The sequence below is a fragment of the Schistocerca americana genome, chromosome X (assembly GCF_021461395.2).
Source record: "Schistocerca americana isolate TAMUIC-IGC-003095 chromosome X, iqSchAmer2.1, whole genome shotgun sequence".
Classification (NCBI taxonomy): Eukaryota; Metazoa; Arthropoda; class Insecta; order Orthoptera; family Acrididae; genus Schistocerca; species Schistocerca americana.
The window spans coordinates 767,962,892-767,988,733 of record NC_060130.1 but is presented as its reverse complement, the minus strand read 5'-3'; the positions used below and the strand labels follow the sequence as shown (position 1 = coordinate 767,988,733).

Here is a 25,842-nt window from a genome sequence, read left to right as displayed (position 1 = left end):
TTGGCTCAGCTAGATGAGAGTGTTGAACTTACTTTCAATTCATTCTTACAGAGTTCTAAAATTAGTTATGTAAATGGTGGTGTTTTGATAGTCTGGTATGCTTTTCTAACTCCTGAATATTTGGTCTGCTTCACATTCTTTAACTCCTACACTATTTTTTCCCCCTTGGGAGAATTTCTAACTACATAGGTCTATCACAACTTGTAGAAACATTTGCACTCAGTTTTCTCCCCATTATATATGTACATATTCATGTTACGTTTCATTGGATTTGATGTGTCAAAGTATCTTGCCTTACATTTCAGGTGACAGATGACAAACTTTCAACAAAACTGATTCAAAAACACCACAGAATTTTAAAAACTAGTGAAAGTCATCAAAAGTTTATTTAGCTGAAATCCATGATGAATGTTCTTAATATAAATGCATTCATTTTTCAAAAGGAAACTCGCTGAATGATAACTCAAGAGCACACAACTCTCAATACTGTCCTGTGAACAAGATGACAGCTTTAGAACAGATGCTAAATTTGTGTGTAAATAATACAATAAGGATTCTGCATAGAGCCATGCTCACTGTACATGTGAAGAAATCATGCAGTTACTTTCTTTCATGGTGGAAATTTGATATTGGAACACAAAATATTTTCAAATAACAAAAGTGGTTGATAAAGACCGAAAAGGATGTAGTGGAATTGTCTAACCTTCTACAATATAATGATTTCCAATAGATAAATACACACTTCTATTTCAATAAAATTTAAGACTTTGGGATTCTTACACTTACATGCCAATACATTTATTCCATGTTGGTGTTTTTGGTTAGTAATACGAGTGCATTTTGAATAAACTGTAAAATTCACAACCACAATACTAAAAGAAAAAGTAATCTCCTTGTAGCCTTTGTTGTTGTCATCTAGATGACAATAAAGCTTCAGGCTGATAAATACAAAACAAAGTCTGACTTTTTTATATAGCTTAACCAGATTACCACAACTGCAAGCTACTACATAAGCAAATTGTCTATGAAAAGACATAATAATTAAGCTCCACAATAAATACTTCAGTCTGCATCAGGGTATAAACTACAGTGAAACTTCTAGGTGGATTAAAACAGTGAGACAGACTGGAATCTGAACTCAAACCTTGACCCCCTTTCAATAGAAAATTACTCCGTGGAAGTAGTGGTGTGATGCACAGTTTTCAGTTCCCAGGACTTTTCAGGAAACAGTTAGCAGTAAACAAACACTGAACAGAAATTTCAAAAATTACAAGGAGCTATAATGGTTAAACACCCATACAAGTAACTGCCTCCACATTTGATATGGGTAACAAATTAATTGTTGCCATTTTTACTTCCTACCACAGTGGTATTTATCTGTGTTCCATGGATCAAGTTTGTGAACTCTGAGTATGATGCAGAATATGGTAACTGATTTGTGTGTTCCTGCAAGAAGTCCAACATATTTTAGGTGCAATAGGATCTGCAGCCACCACAAATGACAGCCAATTGGCAAAGTATTAATGAGAAAAGAAAGTTAAACATACCTGGTAAATCAATCACAACTGTGTGTCTGGGGCTCAACTGAAGCCATTCACAGATTCTGTTGCAAACTGTGGAGGCACTCTCTGCACGGGAAGGAAAATAATAGTAACATCTATCCAAAAAAGTGGTATCAAGATAAAGTGTGTGGATCTTCTTTAGAGACGGCCCATTTATTAAAGATGTGAACTTGCAAATATCTTTAGGTAAAATTCGAAAATCTCCAGTATACAGAACATTAAATTTGTCAGTTTCAGATAAAAACCTGCAACAAATGAAAACTACAAAAATCCCCACGCATGTACAGTAAAAGAGGTCGTACTGTCGAAACATTATTTACATGGAGAAATCATCTTGTGGTAAGTTAAAGGTCGTAAACAAAAGATTCTTTTGTGGTAAAATTTAACAATGAAATACTGTGACATCACAAAATGTTATTAAATCATTTCTTCAGTACTCATGTAAAGCTGAAGGTAGTACTTCGAGATACCAAGCAGAAGTACACATCATGGAAGCATGGTAAAATGGGAAAGCACATGTAAAGGGAAACCTGTGTGTAACAGCTAGAGACAAATACACTGATCAGCCAGAACACTATGACCACTGACCTTCTGTCTATACAAACCCGTGCAAGCAATAGCAGCATCACCTGGCGAGGAATGACTGCTAGTCAGACACACGCATATGCATTAGTATCCACTAGCGTGCAGTCTTTGTGTAGCATGGGGAAGGTGTGGGATACGAGTTTGACTGAGGGCAGATTGTGACGGTCTGGAGGCTCGGCACGAGCATTTCGGAAACTGCACAACTTGTTGGTTCTGACATCATGGGGTTGGACAATCACCCCTCATTACAGATGACGACCATCATAGGCTAGGCAGACTGGTAAAACAGGACAGGCGGCAAACTGTGGCAGAACTAACATCATACTTTAATGCTAGACAGAGTACAAGTGTGTGTTAACACACAGTGCACCAAACACTCCTAATGATGTGTCTCCACAGACGACCGATGCCGGTGCCTGCGACAGTGCCAGTGTCAGTGTTAACACGACTGAAATGGGCATGTGACCATCACCACAGGACAATGGCGCAGTGGCAGAGTGTTGCATGGTCTGATGAATCCTTATTCTTTCCTCATCATGCCAATGGGAGGGTGAAAATCCGTCGTCTTCCAGGGGAACAGCTCCTTGACATCTGTACTGCAGAACTGAGACAAGCTGACAGTGGCTCCATTATGCTCTGGGGAACATTCATGTGGGCATCCAGTGGTCAAGTGGAGGTCGTGCAAGGCACCACGATGGCCATAGAGTATCGTACACTGGTTGCAGATCACATAAACCCCTTCACCACGATGATCACGTTTCATGATGGCAATGGCATTTTTCAACAAGATAAGCACCACATCACAAGGCCAGGAGTGATGGAGTGGTTCAAGGAACACAATGGCAAGTTTAAGCTGATGTGCTCGCCACCAACTCACCAGATCTGAAGGCAATCAAACATATCTGTGACGTGACAAAGTGGCATCAGAGCTCATCATCCCCCTCCCTCGAATTTACAGGAATTAGGTGACTTCTGTGTGCAGATGTGGTGCCAGCTCCCTCCAGTGACCTACCAAAGTCCGTTACTGTTGTTATCCATACAAGAGGTAGACATACTGGCCAATAGGTAGATGGTCATAATGTTCTGGCTGATCAGTGTACTGTTGTGGCAGTTCTGCCACCGAATGTATCAGGATGACCAAATGTAGCAGGAAGACACCAAATGTAGTGGTATCAGACGCCAAATGTGGTGTATTGAAACTCGGCGAGAACTTTCCAAATGATTTATTGTTTTCACTACAGTGCTCCGTTCACCTCGGTCTGCGTCACACGGCCCCGCAATGCTGAGGAAGCACCCCAGCAGCCTGTGCAATGCACCGCTGTGTCGTGCTGGCCTTGTATGCCAGCTGCAGAGATCCGATTACGTCAGGATGGCTGCACCAGCAGCAGACTCAGTGCTGCTCAGTGTGAACCGCAGGCGGCCAGCTGCATCATCCTTGCCGGCGTAGCACGGATCGCGGTGTCAAACAAGTGCCCGTGATCCGGCATCTGAATCTGTGGCCCTCGCCTTGGGAAGTGTGTCGGGAGCAGAGACGACTACCCGCGGCAGCGAGCTGAAGAGTGACCTGCAGACCCTGTGTCAGCCTCAGAGGGTCGAACCAATGATCCGCCGTGGACTGGGACACTGTCGCCCCATCTGTTGCTGCATGTAGCCCAGCAGTTTGACATGCCTCACCATCCAGGAGAGCTGCCACACTTTAATGAATCTCGTTAGAAAACTAATCATACTTATACTTGGCTGTGCGTCTCTGTTTTGTCAAGTGTGCTGCTTTGCGTCACGTATGCGTAACACTTAGGTTGGCTGGTAGTCCTCTTCTGCCTGTGACTTGCACCATGGAAACTGCCTCTCTGGCAGTCCTATGCCGCTGTGGCCTCTATTTGCCTTCGCAACTGCTGGTATGCGTAACTTACTGCAATCCGGCCCGCCCCTGGCCGTAACTCGTGCTCCGAATGTCGCACAAAACTAACTTTCCCTATCCTAAACGGTGGTGCTGCTACAGTATATACTGCTGGTAATAATCAGCAGATTCATGAACTAACATTTCTCATTCTCTCCATCATGAGAGAACACCATCTTTGGTAATATTTAAAATAATTCTCATTTATTCTTCAGTCTTAGCTGCATATTTTTAAATACATGACATGTTTTGTTCTCTCTGGATCATCTTCAAACCTATGTAGTTGCATCAGAAATCTGTTGTGCCTGTGTCAGTCCCTCATATCAGAGTGTCATATGTCTGTCAGAACCTCACATCAGAGTACAGCACTCTGACATGAGGTTCTGACACAGACACGATGGGTTGCTTATGCAACTACATAAATGTGATGATGATCCAAAGAGATCAAAACAAGTCAGGAACTTAAAAAGTACAACTGATACTAAAGTATAGATGTGAATTGTTCTGGAATTAAAGTCTATTTATTCTTTAGCTTCGTTGCAAAGAAAATTTCTCGAAGAGATCTTAAATTACTGACTACGAATATTTTGTGAATCTAAGTCTTGTGTCAGTAGTGCACTACTGTGTCATATCCTCACACTCCTACAGTAAGGACTAGGGTTTCAGGAATCTGTCTGAATTTTCTACGGCCTTGTCTAACCCTAGTCCTGCATATCAGGTCCAATACATTCATACCCAGGACTCTTCTGGTGGGCACGCTGAACTGTTTTTGCAGCTGCAATTTTCTAGCTAACACAAAAAATACAAGGTTGTGTCAACAAAAAAAAGTTGTTATTGTATTAGGTTCTATACAGGATTCAGGGTGAGAACATAGGAACCATTCAGAAGGTTACTAGTCACTGCTAGAATGGAAACTGGCAGGTACCCAAGGCAGTGTGGTCCATAGGACTGATGACATCACTTTCCTGATCAGAAACTGAGGCAGTGGTAAGTGTCAATGGTAGGATAAGTCTGGTAAGCTGAGGTACAGTTCACCAGTTTCGTTGTTCAGCTGGAGTTATTACACAACACAGAAACACACAGCACTAGACCGAGCTCAGGTAGAGACAGGCTTCATTTAGTGGATGTGCAACGGTAGGTGATACTTGAGAGGCAGGTATATGCCACAAAACTGTCCACACTGAGTGTTCTTGCACCTGTTTATGTCCAGTAGTAGATGGTGTAAGTTTGGGAAAGGCTGAGCATGAAGTGGCAAGAACTAGTGCTAAAGTTTCCACCCTTGATGTTAGGGACATTGTGTCTTAAGAGTCTTTTGTGGTGGCAAGTCTGAATAAAATCTTCTTGGTTTTTAAGCCACGTCAATTCTAATAAAATTCTCTAGGTTTCAGTGGCTATCTCCGTCATTATCATCAGGAATAAAACTACTGACTGCCGGGACTGGCACAATTTTCCACTTATAAAGCCCCCATTACGGCTGCTGGTACCAATCAGAGATAGCTGAAATGATGCATGCGTGGAAGGTGAACTGGGCAGCTTTTAGCAGCTACGGCCTACCGCAGGACTGAGTGACGTCAGGTTGCACAAGGGGGGCCAGCATGTCATTTCAAACTGCTGCTCCCACCCCCCTACAAGCATTAAGCATTTGTCATTGCTTCCTTTCGACATCCAAAGCCCACCCCCATGTCCTGCTAAGTGTGTACCCTCGGTCTCTCTTAAAATTGTTGCTGTTCATTCCAAACTCCGCTGTTTCTTTTACAACGCAATCCCAGTATGTTGACACATGAGCCAAGACACTCATGTTCTCAAACTGCATTTTGTGTCAGTTTCCATGCAATGCTCAGCTATGGTCGACTTGTCAGGTTCACATTGTTTAGTATGTCTCTTGTGCGCGGTACAATGCTCTGCAACTCTGAATTGTCTGACCTATGTAGGTGCTGCCACACTCCCAAGGGGCACCAGACACACTAAGAGCTATGTCATTTTTAACAGGACATAGCATATCTTGTATCTTGAGGTGGGCCGGAACACTGGTCTCAATCCTAATCTGCTGCTCGTTGCCACACAGTATGACAGGAAAGCCACCGGCTTGGCTTCTTCTGCCTATTCACAAGCCGCCAGCCTTCAGTGGCACAGACATGCTGCAATTTAGACTGTAGGTGGTCAATGTCAGAAATCTTTTGCTCTCTGAATTAATGTGTTCAGGATTGTTTTCTTGTGTACAGGTTGGTGAAAACTATCAATTAGTATTTTGTCAACAGTCTTTGATAGGTGCTGGCTACCCCGATATTCAGTATCTGAACCATATCATATCTTAACATCCCACATCATATAACATCAATCTCGGGATTCAAACATGACTGCAAAATATATTTGGTCATCTACCCAAAGTATTTAAGGTGAAATGACCACAAAAATTTAGTTGTGAAAAATGCATATTGTAAGGCTTACACTCACTGTATTTAGATTAATGCTTGTATTGAATATCATATCTCTAACTTTCTATCTCGGTCATTTGGCATCAGACACTATTTTTGACAGCATTTGTGGTTAACATTACTCCCAAGGTACACACAGAACAATAATAAAGTTCTTAACAGTATCATCAGTGCTCTATCAAACTCCTATTCTTACTCTTTCACATAATTTGTTATCAATCTCATAAAATTTGTTATAAACATCTATTGAAATCAGAAAGTTTATATTAGACACTGGATTTACTATACTTTTTTTCATAGAAAATATCCCCACCATGACAAGTTCATTCACAACACATTAGCATTCATACAATTTCATAACTTAACTTGAGTTAGCCACTTCTTTCCAGATTCAGTAAGGCTGCCATAATATTGTGTGCTTTCTCCTTTTTACACCAAACTAACTTGAATCTAGAATTATTACCTTTTTGTGCATACTTTACACACACTGGTGAGCAGTCATGTACATCACTAACCTACTACCCACTCTGCAGGATCCTCTCCAACTAGAATGTCACATGCCAAATTGGCAGGCATCAAAATGCTCCTGTACTTTGAATATTGGGCATTCCCACATTACCCAAACTGCTCCAGTCTGGCAGAGGTGAGTAGAGGCATGATTCAATACACAAGAACTGTATCCACAACTTACCCGTACAATATATCAGACTAAATTCCATCCATAAAAGATGTCACAAAGACTTTCTTTCACCATTTCTTGAGTATCATTCATCAGTCTAGGACCCTTACTAAGTTTCATTAGAGAAGGAGGTACCTACATCTTTAGAGAACAATGAAGTAAGAGCTGTACAGGTTCATCATTTACTTGTTTTATTATTGCTATATGTTTATCACAAAAATATAGAAGCTGGGAGGGGGGATGGTGGGTAAAAGGTAGCAGATAAGTTCATATTTCGAACTGTTTCTGAGACAGAACACATCTAATGTACATTAGTTTTTGGGCTAGTGAGATGCACATGTGTGTGTTACAACTCAACCTCTGACACTTTATTCTAACCTAACCTACCTCATTGTTTTCATCATACCTTGTTGCTTTCAACCTATTTGCTCAGGATGTCTTTCTCAAATTACACTAGTCCACTGAATGCACAGCTGTCCATGGGGTGTTATGAGTGAAGTAATGTGAGGGATTCAGAGTGCATCAGAGAGAAGCATTGGTTAACTGTATTTGGATATGTGCTGACTACAATGCCACATATCTACATTAACAAATACACAGACATGTTGTATTTTAACAGACTCTGTGATGGTAGTGCTCCTGCTGCTATGTAAGAATACTATTGGTGCTTTCTAATATTTCAAATTCCTGATCATATAGTGTTTACTAGAGTGTGGCGGTCCCACTTGCTTTTATTTATTTCGTTTGTTGTCCTCTGTGTCATCGTATTGTGTTGTTAGACTGGCTGAAAAATATGGGGTGTGGATTCTGCCACTGACTACTTTAAATTATGTAGCTGACAGGTGCACAGTTGTGTGTCACAGTACTTTAATTTCACTTTTCACAACCCCCCAATAATACACAGTTATATGGCCCATGCACTATTGTTTAACTTGTGATAAGCCTCATTAATAGTTTGCAGGCGAAACTCCACATACTGCTGCTATAGTTTACTGTTGAACATTTACGAGCAGTAAAACTTAACCACAAAGTTCACAGTTCTTGAAGAATAATCAGGTACGTATGGTGCAGTCACTGTCCTAGGTTTTTACACATGGCCTAATTGTTTAACACTTATTTCATAGTTAAATTGAAGCATTGTTGTTCTAACCAGCAAAGTTTACTCGTCTGAAACTCGGCCGTGGACTGACTGTCTCATGACCAAACATCAGGCCCTTATATATCATCACAATAATCGGTAATGAAACTACACATTGTTCAAAGTTAAACATACAGAATTTACAATAAAAACTTAACTCATTAAATTAACTGAATACATCGAAAAATTGCGTCTTTTTAACAGTTTCTTCTACTACGAGTTTTACGTTCAAATGGCTCTAAGCAGTATGGGAGTTAACCTCTGAGGTCATCACTCCCTTGACTTAGAACTACTTAAACCTAACTAACCTAAGGACATCACACACATCCATGCCCAAGGCAGGATTCTAACCTGCAACCGCAGCAGCAGCAGCTCGGTTCCAGACTGAAGGGTCTAGAACTGCTCGGTCACTGCGGCTGACTTTGAGGTCAGAATCAATTACATACATAAAACTAAGCACAAAATTAGATCTGGTGTTATTTACTTTAAAACTGAGGGCCAACCTTTCTCTATTTATGAAAATCCAGATTATATTCACCTATGTTAATGGTAAATTGTAAAAAGTGAAAAAACGAATTTTAGGAGGCAGATGGCAAAACAAGAGAGGAATTAAAATTATCCCAGTTTTCAACACACTGCATGAAACAGGTATTTCCATTTTTCTTCTGAACATCTAGTTCAACAACCTGTGCAGAAACAGCAACACCTTGTTGCAATGGTGCAGTAGAGTTCTATTACCTGCATACACAACTTTCTGCACATATCCATGTTCCACAAACTTGCATGACAAATATTACATGCAGAAAACTTGAACCATTTCACATTCTGCATGTCCATAATCTTCACATTGGTGATAATGCTACAGAACTTGAATTTTGTCAGTCGTTAAATGACAAATTTCATTTGCTTCCATTAAATACTATTCACTAGTGAAGCCATGTTTACACAGAATGGAATCAACACCACACATAATAATCATTGCTGGTTGCAGGAAAACCACACTACGATCAATGTCTGATGCAGCACGATTGGTAGCATGTTGATGGGGCTAGTCATTTTAGAAGAGCAAGTAATGGGATAGAATTACTTGAATTTTTTGGAAAACTTATTTGTTGAACACCTCGAGGATGTTTCTCTGGCCATACTTCCAGCATAACAGAGCACAGCCGCATTTTACCAGATATGTGAGGAAACATTTCAACTGCACTTACACTAATAGCTTGATTGGTCATGGCAGTACAGCTAACTAGCCATCAACATTGCCTGACCTTACGCAATTAGATTTTTGTTCATTGGGTTGGATGAAGTCTGAAGTGTACAAACAATAGATGAATAGATGAGACAAGCTGCTTGGTTGCATCATGAAAGCTGCTGCCCTCATTAGGTAAACTGCAGATGTATTTGTACTCTGTCAAGCAACATGGTCACCTAAGAGTGCAAAAATGCATTGTAGATGATGACAGGATATTCAAACATTTATTGTTAACTGTGCAACAGCTGTAATGTGTCATGTACAATAATGCTTAGAAGTGAATGTTAAAAATACATATTTTTCACTTGGTATTTTGTAAAAAACATGTTCTAATGTTTACTAACTGTTGTGCATGTTTCAACCTGACAGTGTATTGAATAATACAGAAAAAAATAACATACATTTAGAATAGGTCATATGGCCATATGAAGTTTTTGGCTTCTTCAAATGATCGTTCCCGTCATATCCCTGAATGATATGCAGTTTATATGCATATGTCTCATACACATTGCTCATTTGAGACCCCTTACCAGCTTGGTTCCTTATAACAAAATACTCGGTTTATGATCATCAGCATAATTTGACCCAGAAGGCTGGGGACAACCAATATATATTTGTATATTCATACAAGAGGAGAAATAATTCTTTCAGCACTCTCCAGTTTAAAAGGTATATCCAAATCATGTGACGCAGGTTTAGGAAAAAGGCAATTCCTGCTGAAACTTGTAGTTTTTGTGTACTCATTGACCAAATTTCCATTAAGAAAACATTAAGCATTAGTTTGTGAAGCCTAGAAATTTAAGTTGTCTTTAAAGTATCTAATTTGTGGCCTGTGGGTTGAATATACAGTATTATCAAACATCTCAAGTTTCATACAGGTGTTTTTCAACAGCTTACTTTTGTTGATTACGTCTGAATGCTGCCAGGTGTTAATTATATATCATGCTGAATCCCCTTCCTGTCTGCATGGCATAAAAAAGTCCAAAAATTACATACAATTATCCAAATGTCCATTCTCTGAAACTTCTGCCTTAAATTAATGCATGTGTTTGATACTAGCAGACTTTCACAGTGCAATCAAATGATCATGAAGTAATTTCATCGAAGTTTGGCAACTGTTCCAAGTGTCCATTAGTGTAAGAGTTACATGGAACTCACATCCCTGCAAGTGTATTCTGACAATTTTGCTGTTGTTTTGTCCTGCCCCAGTCATCACTTACCAAGAATGTCAAAGAACTCTTCACACGATTTGACAACAGCTGTTGAAAGGAGACTGCGGGACTTTTATTGTGGTAGTCTTCAACTAAATTTTATTGGCTGCTGATCCACTAGTATAGGCTAACACACAACACACGAGCTTTTGAGATAGGAAGGTGAATCAGACCTGGATCAAATCTGCACAGCAGATTATTGATCATGGCTAGTGCATCCATCAGCCTGAGGGTTGTTTTGAGGCGGTTTTGCACCCTCATTTAGGCAAATGCTGGACTAGCTCCCAATTTCTGCCTTGGAAAATACAATACACAAACAGTTAAAATACAGTCACATACACTGAACACAGTCCACACAGTTTACAACTGTGTGCTGGACCACGACTCTGACACGGCACCTTTGCCTCTCACAGCAAGTTCTCTACTGACTGAACTACCCAAACATAACTCCTGACTCATCCTCACAGCTTTATTTCCACTAGTATAGCACACAGCTTTAATCTGCTAGGAAGTTTCATATCAGCACACACTCTGCTGCAGAATTACAATTTCATTCCAGAAAGTTTACACAGTTCATAGACAGGTGACCCACACAACTTCCCTCCTTTAGATGATTGGCGACTGACATAACTAAGGGTATTCAGTCGTGAAGGTAATTTAAATAAAATTGGCAAATTCTCGAGTAGAGTAGAGCCTGTACTAGATGGGGTTAATGCTAACTACCACAAAAATATATACAGTGATAACTAAGCCACCACCATGATGTGGTACTGCTTCAGTGATGGAGGAGACCATTTCAGGTCTTGTAGAAATGTAATCAAGACAATACTGATCCTACAACTTGTTTTAGAAGGCACATTAAGGGCATTTATAGCATTTGTAGGTGTAAAGAAAGATTCTGACAATGTTAACTGTAATACAGTTTGAAATTATGAAGGTAGAAGGAATAAAACACAAAGACCACCAAGGTTGTCTATAATTTATACGGAAACCAGATAGCATTTATAGAAAAGTCTAAGGGTGTGAAAGAGAAGCCGTAGTTGAGAAGCAAGTGAGAAAGGGTTGCAGCCTATCCGCAACATTATTTAATTTGTACACTGGGGAAACAGTAAAGGAAAGCAATGAGAAATTTGGAAATCAAATTAAAGTTCGGGGAGAAAAATAAAAACTTTTAAGTTTCCTAATGACATCGTAATTCTGTCAAGGCAGCAAGGAGCTTAGAAAATAAGTTAGAGAGAGAGAGAGAGAGAGTGAGTGTGTGTGTGCACCTCAAAGAGACCAGAAGGAGAACATCAACAAAAGTATAACAAGTATGGGGTGTAGTTGAATTAATGAGGGAATTACATTAACAAATGAGGCACTAAAACTAAAAGATGAGTTTAGCCTCTTCGGCAAGTGACTAAATGACAGTGGCTGAAAAAGAGAGTATATAAAACAGAGACTGGCAAGGGCAAGGAAAGCATTTCTGAAGAAGCAAAGCTGAAGATTAGATAGTTAGATCGAGTAACTAACGAGGTGGTACTGAACAAAATTGGGGGGGAAAAAAATTCATCACACAATGCGACTAATAGAAGGGATTGGTTGATAGCACACATCCTGAGGCATCACGGATTCATCAATTTGGTTATGGATGGAAGTGTGTGGCATAAAAATTGAGTAAGGAATTCAATGCTTCAATACAGTAAGTAGGCACAAACTGGTGTAGGCTGCAATAGTTATGGAGAGATGAAGAGATTTCCACAGAATAGTCTGCTGTGAATGCTGTAAGCCTGTAGGCTGACTTCTGCTAGCAGCCAAAGATGATGCAAATCTACAATCAACATTGCTATTTATGCAGTAAGATTGCTTTACTATCTCAGGCAACTCTCAGTTTTCTTTTAAAGGTAAATATCTGCCTAACTACCATGGAAGCTTCCTGGAACTGCATAGGTCTACCACACACACTGTGATGTTCATCCATGGATGACTTGCTCTACATTTGCCAACTATATGTGCACTAGCAGCTAATTTGATGCCACATGTTCAATGCATAACAAAGTGCATGCTACTGACAGATGTGGCAGAATGACACTATTGACTGATGCGTCATTTGACACACTACTGTTTTACTGCACATCACCCCACCATAGATTTGCTACTTGCACACCCCTAGTCTGCATTTCGAGCTGATCTCATACACAAACATGTGCAGACTGTTGACAGTATCTTCCACAGTGTCCAGCACATCTCTGAAATTTTAGCCACTTCCATAATCTAGCGTGTTACACCATTGGTGGCAGGTGGGCGCAATTCTGTTTTCACATTTCTCACATCACTTATGAAGCTTAAGCTGTTTTTAACACTTGCAGGGTGGAATTTCTTTAGTGGAGGTCTGGTCAAGGTTTGTGCTCCTAGTGAAATGAGGATTTATTTTAATGTTATTCTTCTACCAAAGCAGTGTGTGTGTGTGTGTGTGTGTGTGTGTGTGTGTGTGTGTGTGTGTGTGTGTGTGCGTGTGTGTGTGGAGCTCTCTTTGCTTTCGCAGTAGTTTCCTAACTTTGTTGTTGTACCACGGTGGGTTTTTCCCATCCCTCACAGTTTTACTCATGTGTGTGTGTGTGTGTGTGTGTGTGTGTGTGTGTGTGTGTGACTTGATCTCTTGTTTATATAAACTAGATAATAATGATCATATGTATATGTCTCATTTGTTAAACAAAGCACTTTACATATTGTGATGCTATCCCAGAAAGAATTTTCAGTTTGCAGTGGAGTGTGCACTGATTTGAAAATACTAGGCAGATTAAAACTGTGTATTTGCCAGGTTCAAGTAGTGTCTGTCAAGCAGACACCATAATATAGCACTAATAGCAAATATGGTGACAACTGCACAGAAAGCTTTTTGGGTATAACAGTTTGCAAGGATTTCATCTGTTGTTACAGTGCAATGTGCATTCTGTATTAGTTCCACTGTAATCTTCCAAGTGATGATAACATCTGTGGATGGTACTATCAGTTTGAAGCTACCACCCGACTTTGCAAGAGAAAGGGTATGGGAAGAGCAAGTGTGGCTAAAAAACGTGTTGAATGTGTGAGAGAGTATTCATGCATAGCCCCAAGAAATCAGTTCAAAAGACTAGTCATGAATTAGCAACTCCTGTGATATCTGCATTGAGATATTTAAGGAAATGCTTACAACTACGCCCTTATTGTTTGTAGTTATTACGAGCTCTAAAGCCCAAAGACTACAGTTGACCTGCCAACTTTGCAAACAAAATGTTGCATGTCAATGAAAATTTTCTGTATTGTGTCATCTTCAGTGATAAATTGACATTTAACCTGAGTGGAAATGTGAACAGACAATGTGCACATCTGGGTGTCAGCAAAACCCCACAATGAGGTACAGTTTCAATTATATGCTACTAAAATGAATGTTTTTGTGACAAATTTGGGCAGAAAGTTTATGGACTTTTCCTTTTCAGTGAAGTAACTGTAATTGGTGTCTTATCTTGATGTACTAGAACTAAGGCTCTTTCCCCAATTTGAAGAAACTAAACCGTGGCACTTGTATTTGGGAGAAATATGGAATGCCACTTCACTGGCATAACTCAGTACATGATTGTTTAAATGTAAATGACTGCTATATTGTCCCCAGGTGGCCAGATGACAGAGCTTGTCTCACACGGCCTCCACATTCATCCAAATTGATGCTGTCTGATTTTTACCTTTGGGGGTTCATAGAGCCTCCACTATAATCTGATGTACCTGACTGTAAGAAAAACTGTTAATGTTGCTCTTTCATTTGATGTATTATTGATAATTGTAAGTTGAATGTAATAAATGCTAGAAACCCTTGAAACTGCTACACATTTTGAAACACCCGGTATATGCAACAGTGGTTCATGATACAGTTAAATAAATGGAAGCATACATGTTCAAAAACAAACCAAATTGTTTGCAGATCTAGGTCAATATCATAAAATGGGAAGGGGAAAAGAAATGACACAAGTTTATCCAATCACTGAAATATGTTTAGTAACTTGTCTGTACAATCTATATGTCACTGAAATTCATATACCTTCTCTCTGTTCTACATTGCACAGTTCACTTCATTCCCCTTATTTTTAATCTAACTTTGCTTCTCACTCTTTGCTCTCTTATTTCTGGACTGAACCTGGCCCAGTGCTTACAAATATACACCACCCCCTTTCCCTTCCTCCTCCTCTTAAATCTTGTCACTCCTTGCTCTCACAACAGGTGGGTTCCTGTCATCCTGAGGAGTCTGAGTGACCTGCCTTTCTTTTCTAACTTTTCCCAAACTACCCCTTATTTCTCCCTGAGGAAGGAACTAATAGTTTCTAAAGTTACAATAGTTTCTTCTATTTTTGTGTGTGTCAGTTGACAGTAGTAAGAATTTCTTCTTCTGAAGATTATGTATTGGCTTACTCTGTCTCATGATTTTGAGGTTAGCCTTGAGCCAAATGTCTAGCAAATTACTGAAAACTTTTTATCTAGTTTTATGATTCCTGCAAAGTACCAAGTCATGTCAGCTCCACAATTAGCTTCCTTGAGTTGTGGGAATATGTATCACAAATATGAAGTTGATTTTTCCACACAGTTCCTTTTTGTTTGAATACATCAATCTAGTTCACAAAATCTATGTTCAAGTAATGGACACAGTGGCGAATCCAGGGGTGAGTGGTAAGGCAGCTACTGGGCTGCAGCTTTGGCCCCTTCTTCCCCCCCCCCCCCCCCCTTTCCGCCCAGAACTACATGCATTTCTTCTTAATCTATAATTTAAAAATGAAAATTCTTTGCCACACAGCTTTCAGACTTAGTAGCCCCAAAAATTTCCTGTAATTGTTATTATAATAGATTAAGAAAACACCTTCATTTATTCTAGAGAACTTTGTGTCTGAACAATGGCAAAATTCACCTCCCCCATCCCCATCTGCTGAAATCCAGGATTTGACTCGACGGAAGTGGTGTGGGTAACACTGCAGCATGTACTTTAAATGTGTTGCAAAAATGTCAGAATAAATGACAATCAGTGTAAGGATGTTATAACTTTTGCACCAAAGATAAGAAACACATCATTCGGTCTTCTCTTCAACAACTCAGCGTACAGTTCTTTCTCTACTGCAACAAGTTTGGTCCAAACTTTGTACAGAAGATTCTTGTGGTAAGAACTATTCATGTTTTTAAGTGAACCACCTATGAAAAATCTCAGTACGAAAGGGAGTTTTAGGTAAATGTTCATTCGGCCGACTTGTTTTCAATCCACATGGGCATCAAACATTGTCACGCCATAGGGTGGTGGGGTTTCGGGTTCCGCTGGATAGGTCAGGAGTCCACTACACGCAACAAGCGGCTACACCGGTAGCAGGGGTTGTGTGGCGTGGGCTGGGCGGTTTTTTAGGTTAGATGGCCTTGGGCAAGTACAGAAAGGGCAACAGCCTCAACGGGTGCGGGGCAAAGTCAGGACATGCGAGGACCAAGCAGCAATCGGTATTGTAATTGTCAACTGTCGAAGCTGCGTTGGTCAAGTACCGGAACTTCAAGCGCTGATAGAAAGCACCGAAGCTGAAATCGTTATAGGTACAGAAAGCTGGCTTAAGCCAGAGATAAATTCTGCCGAAATTTTTACAAAGGTACAGACGGTGTTTAGAAAGGATAGATTGCATGCAACCGGTGGTGGAGTGTTCGTCGCTGTTAGTAGTAGTTTATCCTGTAGTGAAGTAGAAGTGGATAGTTCCTGTGAATTATTATGGGTGGAGGTTACACTAAACAACCGAACTAGGTTAATAATTGGCTCCTTTTACCGACCTCCCGACTCAGCAGCATTAGTGGCAGAACAACTGAGAGAAAATTTGGAATATATTTCACATAAATTTTCTCAGCATGTTATAGTCTTAGGTGGAGATTTCAATTTACCAGATATAGACTGGGACACTCAGATGTTTAGGACAGGTGGTAGGGACAGAGCATCGAGTGACATTATACTGAGTGCACTATCCGAAAATTACCTCGAGCAATTAAACAGAGAACCGACTCGTGGAGATAACATTTTGGACCTACTGATAACGAACAGACCCGAACTTTTCGACTCTGACTCCAAGTTTAAACGCAGCCAAAACCTCTCAGACAAACAGAAGCTCAACGATGTCAAAGTTAGCGTAAGGAGGGCTATGCGTGAAACGTTCATTGAATTCGAAAGTAAAATTCTATGTACCGACTTGACAGAAAATCCTAGGAAGTTCTGGTCTTACGTTAAATCAGTAAGTGGCTCGAAACAGCATATCCAGACACTACGGGATGATGATGGCATTGAAACAGAGGATGACACGCGTAAAGCTGAAATACTAAACACCTTTTTCCAAAGCTGTTTCACAGAGGAAGACCGCACTGCAGTTCCTTCTCTAAATCCTCGCACAAACGAAAAAATGGCTGACATCGAAATAAGTGTCCAAGGAATAGAAAAGCAACTGGAATCACTCAATAGAGGAAAGTCCACTGGACCTGACGGGATACCAATTCGATTCTACACAGAGTACGCGAAAGAACTTGCCCCCCTTCTAACAGCCGTGTACCGCAAGTCTCTAGAGGAACGGAGGGTTCCAAATGATTGGAAAAGAGCACAGATAGTCCCAGTCTTCAAGAAGGGTCGTCGAGCAGATGCGCAAAACTATAGACCTATATCTCTGACGTCGATCTCTTGTAGAATTTTAGAACATGTTTTTTGCTCGCGTATCATGTCATTTCTGGAAACCCAGAATCTACTATGTAGGAATCAACATGGATTCCGGAAACAGCGATCGTATGAGACCCAACTCGCTTTATTTGTTCATGAGACCCAGAAAATATTAGATACAGGCTCCCAGGTAGATGCTATTTTTCTTGACTTCCGGAAGGCATTCGATACAGTTCCGCACTGTCGCCTGATAAACAAAGTAAGAGCCTACGGAATATCAGACCAGCTGTGTGGCTGGATTGAAGAGTTTTTAGCAAACAGAACACAGCATGTTGTTATCAATGGAGAGACGTCTACAGACGTTAAAGTAACCTCTGGCGTGCCACAGGGGAGTGTTATGGGACCATTGCTTTTCACAATATATATAAATGACCTAGTAGATAGTGTCGGAAGTTCCATGCGGCTTTTCGCAGATGATGCTGTAGTATACAGAGAAGTTGCAGCATTAGAAAATTGTAGCGAAATGCAGGAAGATCTGCAGCGGATAGGCACTTGGTGCAGGGAGTGGCAACTGACCCTTAACATAGACAAATGTAATGTATTGCGAATACATAGAAAGAAGGATCCTTTATTGTATGATTACATGATAGCGGAACAAACACTGGTAGCAGTTACTTCTGTAAAATATCTGGGAGTATGCGTGCGGAACGATTTGAAGTGGAATGATCATATAAAATTAATTGTTGGTAAGGCGGGTACCAGGTTGAGATTCATTGGGAGAGTGCTTAGAAAATGTAGTCCATCAACAAAGGAGGTGGCTTACAAAACACTCGTTCGACCTATACTTGAGTATTGCTCATCAGTGTGGGATCCGTACCAGATCGGTCTGACGGAGGAGATAGAGAAGATCCAAAGAAGAGCGGCGCGTTTCGTCACAGGGTTATTTGGTAACCGTGATAGCGTTACGGAGATGTTTAATAAACTCAAGTGGAAGACTCTGCAAGAGAGGCGCTCTGCATCGCGGTGTAGCTTGCTCGCCAGGTTTCGAGAGGGTGCGTTTCTGGATGAGGTATCGAATATATTGCTTCCCCCTACTTATACCTCCCAAGGAGATCACGAATGTAAAATTAGAGAGATTAGAGCGCGCACGGAGGCTTTCAGACAGTCGTTCTTCCCGCGAACCATACGCGACTGGAACAGGAAAGGGAGGTAATGACAGTGGCACGTAAAGTGCCCTCCGCCACACACCGTTGGGTGGCTTGCGGAGTATCAATGTAGATGTAGATGTAGATATACCAGTATGCAAGTTGGACATTTGCTGCATCACTTTAAAAATCACAATTCCTTACAAACCCAAAACAAATTAACTATGTAAACTACTGTCAGCACACACATCCTAAAAGTAACTTCATTTTCCACCAGTTTCATACGTTATCTATACATAATTTAATCAACTTATACTCACATTACAGAACCTGGGCAATGTCCAGCTGGTATGCAGGTGACGGCAAGGGTCCTACTATCAGAGTTTTCTGGGGAAGGAACATCTATTAGTGATGGTCCCAGTGGCAGCACTTTTATATACTTATCAATCTTCTCAAAACCCATATTCATTAAGTGCTCATTTCATATCCATTAAGTACACACGTGTAATATCCGAGCAATACAAATACACAGTACAGCCTTCCTTTTCCGCAGTTAGCAGCCGTTCGTAGAAAGCAACATCATTTAAGCCTCTCATGTGATCTGAAATTACAGAAAGAAAGTGAACACAGGGCTACAGCAATTTTGAATATACTTCACGTGTATGCCGTATATACAGCTATAAATATTTATATACCCGTATGTGCATGACTAAGAAAAAAAGCTGTTGATAGTAGATTCTCGTTTTCAAAATTATCCGCAGATACATCAGGGATTTCTTGCATCCGGCCACCAAATGTGCTCATTTATTCTGTATTGCTCGCCAAAAAGATGTTTCTAATGCTAATCACACTTTACTCATAATACTGGGCTATAGAAATGTGCGCCTATCGATAAGAACGGTAGTCAGTACTGTACTTCAGGAGGAAACAGCTTGCGTTTCCTCGGCAGACAATAAACGGCATAAGAACTGTAACCAAGCTTCGATGGGCTAGCCTACGACTCTAAAATGCCGATTTTGGCAATATCCGCTATTTGAATTTTGAAAACATCTCCCAGCAGTTTTGTTTTAACGTTGATAAATCAGTGTAGCCAACCAAACATTTGACATGGCTTAAGGCCTGCCCGCATGCAATGATTTGTCGGCGCAAATATCTTGCACCCACACGAGACAGTTTCAATCAAGGAGGTTAGAATTATTGTATTTCTAACCAACTTGGTTTCTATCCTTACTTATTTACAAGGTCTTTGATTTCAATCATAGAGTTTCAACTAGACTGTGGTTTCAATCTATGAGTGACTAAAAATCTAAAGTATAACGTTGGTGTTTTTCTAGAGGATTAATAAACAGAACAGATACACATAACAGAGACTTTAGACATCAATAATATATTCTCTCACTATTTACTACAGTCTGCCAACGCTTTTTTTAGATACTGTGACTGTAGAAATGACGTGGTTTTCAGACGACGAACTCGTCGGGCCATCTTCGGATCACATTTCCATCCTTAATTTACGTTTCTTGAAGGTTGTTTGCTAGAGAGCGGAAATGGTGAAAATCTGAGGGCACAAGATCAGGCGAATAAGGTGGGTGAGGAACGACTCCCCAACCCAACTTCTGTATACTGTTTTTTGTCAGTCTATCAGAATGGCGGCGGCCGTTGTCGAGGAGTACCATCACTTTGCGCAGTCTTCCTGGTCATTGTTCTTATGTTGCGCCTACAAAATATTTCAGTTGCTGACAATGTCAGCAACGTAAAAAGAGACCTGCACACAACTCATGATGTGCACATGAATAAAAGAGACAAAAAGACTGTCAGCGAATTAATTGTCCAGGAAATTAGACGAAACTCTCCACAAAGCGGTGTAAATAAGTGAATTGCCATGGAATGGTACAACCCACCAAATGAGAACCTGCCACACAAACAGTCGCTGCAGGCAAACCTGGGAAACTTATAACGCCTGCTGGGCAGTTTGGTGGCACTAAACAGTCCTCTATAGTCCAGCAGGAGAAACTCAGGCTTAATGTCATACGCCAGAATCCTGGTAGTCTTAAAAACCAGCACAATGGTCTGTATATTATCAAATGTCTTGATAAACCTGGTATTTTAACCATAACTGAACATTGGGACACTGAAGACCTAATTAGCATTAGTCAACCACTCTCCATGAAATTTTGTTCTGCCTTTAGTAGGAAAAACAAATCTGGGGCTGGTGTAGGAATCTTCACAGTTAAAACAAGTAATTTTGGTGTTATTGATGGAAGTGCATTCTGCATGGAAGGAATCACAGAATTTTCTGCAATAAATCTAAAATGTGCTAGAGAACATATAGCAATTATCTGTATGTATAGGCCACCTGGGGCATGTATGGACACATTTTTTTCAAAAATCTATCTGACTTGTTGATATATACAGACAGTACATTTTGTGGGTTAAATGGTCATGTAAATACTATAAAAACAGGGAATATAAATATAGACTTATTAACCAATGATGCCAACACCGAAAAGCTACACTTCTTACTTGATGAATTCAATCTGGCCCCACTTATCCATGAGCCAACTAGAGAGATTGGCGACAGCAAAATATGTCTGGATAATATAATGACAAACATGACCCATCTTTCCTACAGTACATCTGTTCTAAAACGAGCCACCACTGATCACCATGCAGTACAGCTTCAATTGGAGGCAAATGAGATTCCCTTTTTCACTAAAAGGAAACCGGATGCAAACAAAAGAATTATATATAATGATAACATCAATAGACAGGACTGCATATTAGTGCACATACCATGGTTTGAGAATCATAGCTTTTCCTAACAGCTTTGCTGCTGACTTCTACTGCTGTTTTGATGCCAGATGCCCAGTTGTAGCCACAAAAGTTAAACAAACTAAAAATATAAACAAAAGTACCTGTACAAATACTGATGTCATTGAAGCAAGGGGAAAATTAAAATTATTCCATATTGCAATGTTGAATAATAGACAACATCTCAAGTTAAAGGAGGCCTTTGTAACGTATCAAGAATAATATAAAGATTTATTACTACAGACCAGGAGCAACAACATTAAAAACAAGCTTCAGGCTTCACACAGTGTTACTACTAGCGTCTCAGGTGTGATAAAGTTTTAGAACAGGCAGAGACAAATGCTGTATGGACTTTAATATTGACCACAATGGGGTGGTAATAAAAATCAACTCAAAATTGGTAATATATTCGACGAATATTTTTCTGCAGTAGGGGATGATATCACTCACAAGCATAATAACCTGTAGTATAATTTTAAAGGCAGTCCATCTGAGAACAGCATGTATCTAGCCGCCACAAATTGCAAAGAAATAATTAACATCATTAGCTCTCTAAAATCTTCCAGTTCTGCAGGGCATAATAGTCTCAGTGTTAATGTATTAAAAGATTGCAGACAAAATATCTCTGTACCAATATAACAGAATCAGGCACTTTTCCAGACAGACTAAAAATAGCTCAGGTAACACCAGTCTTTCAAAAAGGAGACAAACTCAAAATTCAAAACTACAGACCAATCTCAATACTTCCTGTCTTTTCCAAAACAGTTCGAAAAGTCATATACAGCAGAATTATGAACTTTCTCCAGATGCGGAACCTAATATTTGAAAATCAAAATTGATTCTTAAAATGTAAATCAACTAGCACAGCAGCTGCTTAGTTAATTGAAGAGATAATAAGTGACATCGAGAACAAGCAAAATGTTGCAGGAGTATACCTCGACCTTGAGAAAGTTTTTGACTATGTGAACACCACAATCCTATTAGAAAAGCTATGGAACATTTGCATTAGAGGTACTGCTCATGACCTAACGAAATCTAACATGACTAACTGAGAGCAGTTTGTACTGCTTAAAACTGAAACTGGTGCTCACAAATCCAAAATCACTAATATAAAATATGGAGTCCCCAGGTCTCAGTATTGCATCCTCTTCTTCTTATGATTTATGTAAATAACGTAAGATATTGCACTCAGAGTCCCAAAACAGTTCTGTATGCAGATGATACATCCATTGTGTGTAAAAAGGAATAATAAACGAACTAGAGACACAAAGTAGTAACATCACAAATGAAATTGTTTAGTACTTTAGTGGAAGCCACTTAAATGTAAGCAATAGTAAAACATGTGTCATCGAGTTTAACAACAGTAATTTTAATGATAAAATTAAACTACACATTAGCAATTAACATGATTAACAAGTTCTGCAAGGAAACTGTTGTCCTAAAGACTGTATACCGTGATCTATTTTCCTCCCATCTGAATTACAGAATAGAAAATGGGGGAGCAACAGCCAAAGCAAATCTAAATAAGCTGTTGGTAATTCAAAAAAGGGCTATAAGAATCATCTGTGGAGTAAAATACAATGAAGCTTAAATTTAAGCTAAAGAAATTCCTGTTACAAAATCCATTTTACACATTAGATAGAACAACACACTTACATACAGAGTAAGAAGTGCTTCGAAAAAATGTGTAAATAGTGTTAAACAAACAATTTTATTTGTAATTTAACCATCTTGTCAATCAATGACATAGTCAGAAAAATGTATTGCTGTGCTATGTATCACGAATTGTAATCTGTTTTGATAAACATGCAATGCATATTCGATGTTGAATAAAGTATTATTATTACAATAAATGTCAGCAGTGATGGTTACACCTTGGGGAAGCAATCCGTTATACACCACACCATTGCTGTTCCACCAGGCGCATAACATCATATTTCGTGGATGCAGGAGCTGCTGCTTTATTTGGGTTCAACCATTACTTCCTTTTTCTTACGTTAACATAAGGACACAATTTCTCATCACCAGTAACGATACACGATAGGAATGGTCGGAGTTGCTCATGAGCCACCTGATGACGAGCAAGCAGAGTTGCACATATGGCCACCCACTGATTCTTGTGATTTTGGCTGACATCATGCGGTACCCATATAGTCGATTTTTCACCCTTCTCCACTGCATACAACTGTTGCACATTTGCCGGCTCTCGAGTACACTGACGTGGATCATTGTGCTTTTAAACGATCTTCGTTAAGCCCTGAAGGTCTTCCCTAATATGGGGAGTAACTAGTGTCAAAACGATCCTCCTTAAAACGAGAAAACCATTTTCTTGTTGTGCGCTGTCCAGTGGCATTACCCCATACATGGCACCAATGTTTCTGGCTGCCTCCACTGCTGTCACCTCTGTATTGAACTCAAGCAGAAGAACATTTCTGAAATGTTCCGACTTCTCCACCTGGCACTCCATTTTCTAGCGTCCACAGCTCCACTCTCTATCTGCAAATGACAAAATGACAATATATAAACTCAAATAGCAACACTAAAATATAAATAAAAAATGAAAATCAATAAATAAATCCATAGTAACCGCAATAACAACATGCAAAACAAAAACGGTACGAATTTATGCACCAGCTTTATATGTCTGTTTGGTCCTCTCCCCCCGAGTCAACAAACTAACCTAACCAGTCTGGCATTCAGCTGAAATCGGAAAGCGGTCACTAACGTCCGTCACTTGTATGGCATGGCCTTTGTCTTCACCGACTAACTTACGAAAGTTGTGTTAAAAATCCTTCAGATATTTGTTAAAGCAAGACTATAAATATACTCAGCTCATTCAAAGCTGGGAAATCGCGACATATTCGGGAAAAAGGTCAAATATTTGTGACAACAAGGAGTATATCATTGCTGCTTGTTTCCCTCTCAACAGTTTCTTCTTTCGTTTTTTAATCTGACTGAAGTCACAAAATATAAGGAACTCATCACTGAGAGATCACGTCCTTACATATAAACAACATCGAATATTGTTGAACATTCTTCTGTTACATGAATAAGAAACTCCCAGAATGTGTTACAAATGAGGACATGAAAAGAAAAATATATGTATATATCCAGTTTCTGCCATTCTACCTTTTGGCTTACACAAGTAGATCTTTAACTAAGTGATCACAAATACAGTTTATTATGTATTGCTTTAAAACTGTTGATGCTAGGTAAAGTACACTATTACAGATGATGTGTGATTGTCTGACATTTAATTATAACATATCACACCTACAATGAAAAATCTTCATTCAGCCTTTGCCTTAAAATGCACACTGTCGTAATACACCAGTTCTAATACTGAAACAACCGGAATGTGGTGAACCCGATAGGGCACCTTAAACGTGGCGAGCTAGGGACGTCATGTGATCACATTCCAATTTTAGTCAAATGCCAGACATCTGATTTTTAGTGACTCGTTTTCAGTTTGTTTCCTTTATTGTTATTGCATCCCCTACCATCCCATATGGTTGGTGGGGGAGGGGGTGGGCCTGCTGTCAGTGATACCATCACAGGGGTGAAACTCATATAGGGACGCCTGGTAATACACCCTTGGTTTGTTGCCAGGCCACTTGGAGCACTTCAGGTTTATGACTCCTTCATCTCTTTTCCTTACTAACTGATTTTTAGAGTTCCATGTTTGTTTACATTTCATAGTTAATATAAGTTGGTTTTATCACAGTGTGCTTCTGATTATGAGTTCTCATATATGTTGCACTACTTTGAATTGTGTTGTAAATAGGCTACTCGTATTCTGATTGTGTTCTTCTCACATCTGTAATATTGGGTGGAGTAAGTGATTCCAAATTTTTTTTTTTTTCATATAAAACAGACACTCCTTTCGTTGCATGGTGTTCTGCAGACTTAGTGCATCAGCTATTATTTACGAATCCAAGTGTGAACTACTCAAATGCATTGTAAGTATATTGCTCTTATTCTACAATATTTTTATTTGCATCTATTTTCTGTGCTTTCTTTCATTTAACACAGAACTCCACGTTAGCAGGTTTTGACAATGTTGGTATTAAGCTTTATTATATTGTGCCACTAAATCAGTATGTAATTCTGCTTTGAATGGTGTCGCTTATTGCGACTGAGTGGCATGTATTTCACAGTGTCTTGCAGACTATGGATGTAGACGAGTGGGTCCTATGCTTTGCAGTCGTGTGACTAGAGCATTCTTCCTTGCAAATGCCAAAAATGCGACAGTTGTTATGCAAATATTATCACACATTCCTAACAGCACTACAAATAATCCATTTTAGCAGAAGTCAATGAAAATTTCGGTGAGCTCAGCTAAATGTGAGAGTACGAAAACGGATGGTAACAACAATAACGAAGAATACGAGCAATATACTTAAAGTACATTGAAATCTAACAGTTCACACAAGCATTCATAAGCAATAACAAATAGACAT

General features: G+C 39.7%; 1 protein-coding gene across 1 annotated transcript in view; it reads right to left on the bottom strand.

The window, feature by feature from the left end:
* The window catches only part of LOC124554690 (protein artemis-like), a 182,331-nt gene extending 163,289 nt beyond the window's left edge, over positions 1-19,042 (bottom strand). Inside the window, exons 1-2 of the mRNA XM_047128317.1 lie at positions 18,892-19,042; positions 1,548-1,807 (exon numbers count right to left, since the gene is read on the bottom strand). Coding sequence (XP_046984273.1) covers positions 1,548-1,807; positions 18,892-19,040 — 409 coding nt within the window. The 5' untranslated portion in view covers positions 19,041-19,042. The remainder of the gene's footprint in view (positions 1-1,547; positions 1,808-18,891) is intronic.
* Positions 19,043-25,842: the final 6,800 nt, after the last annotated feature.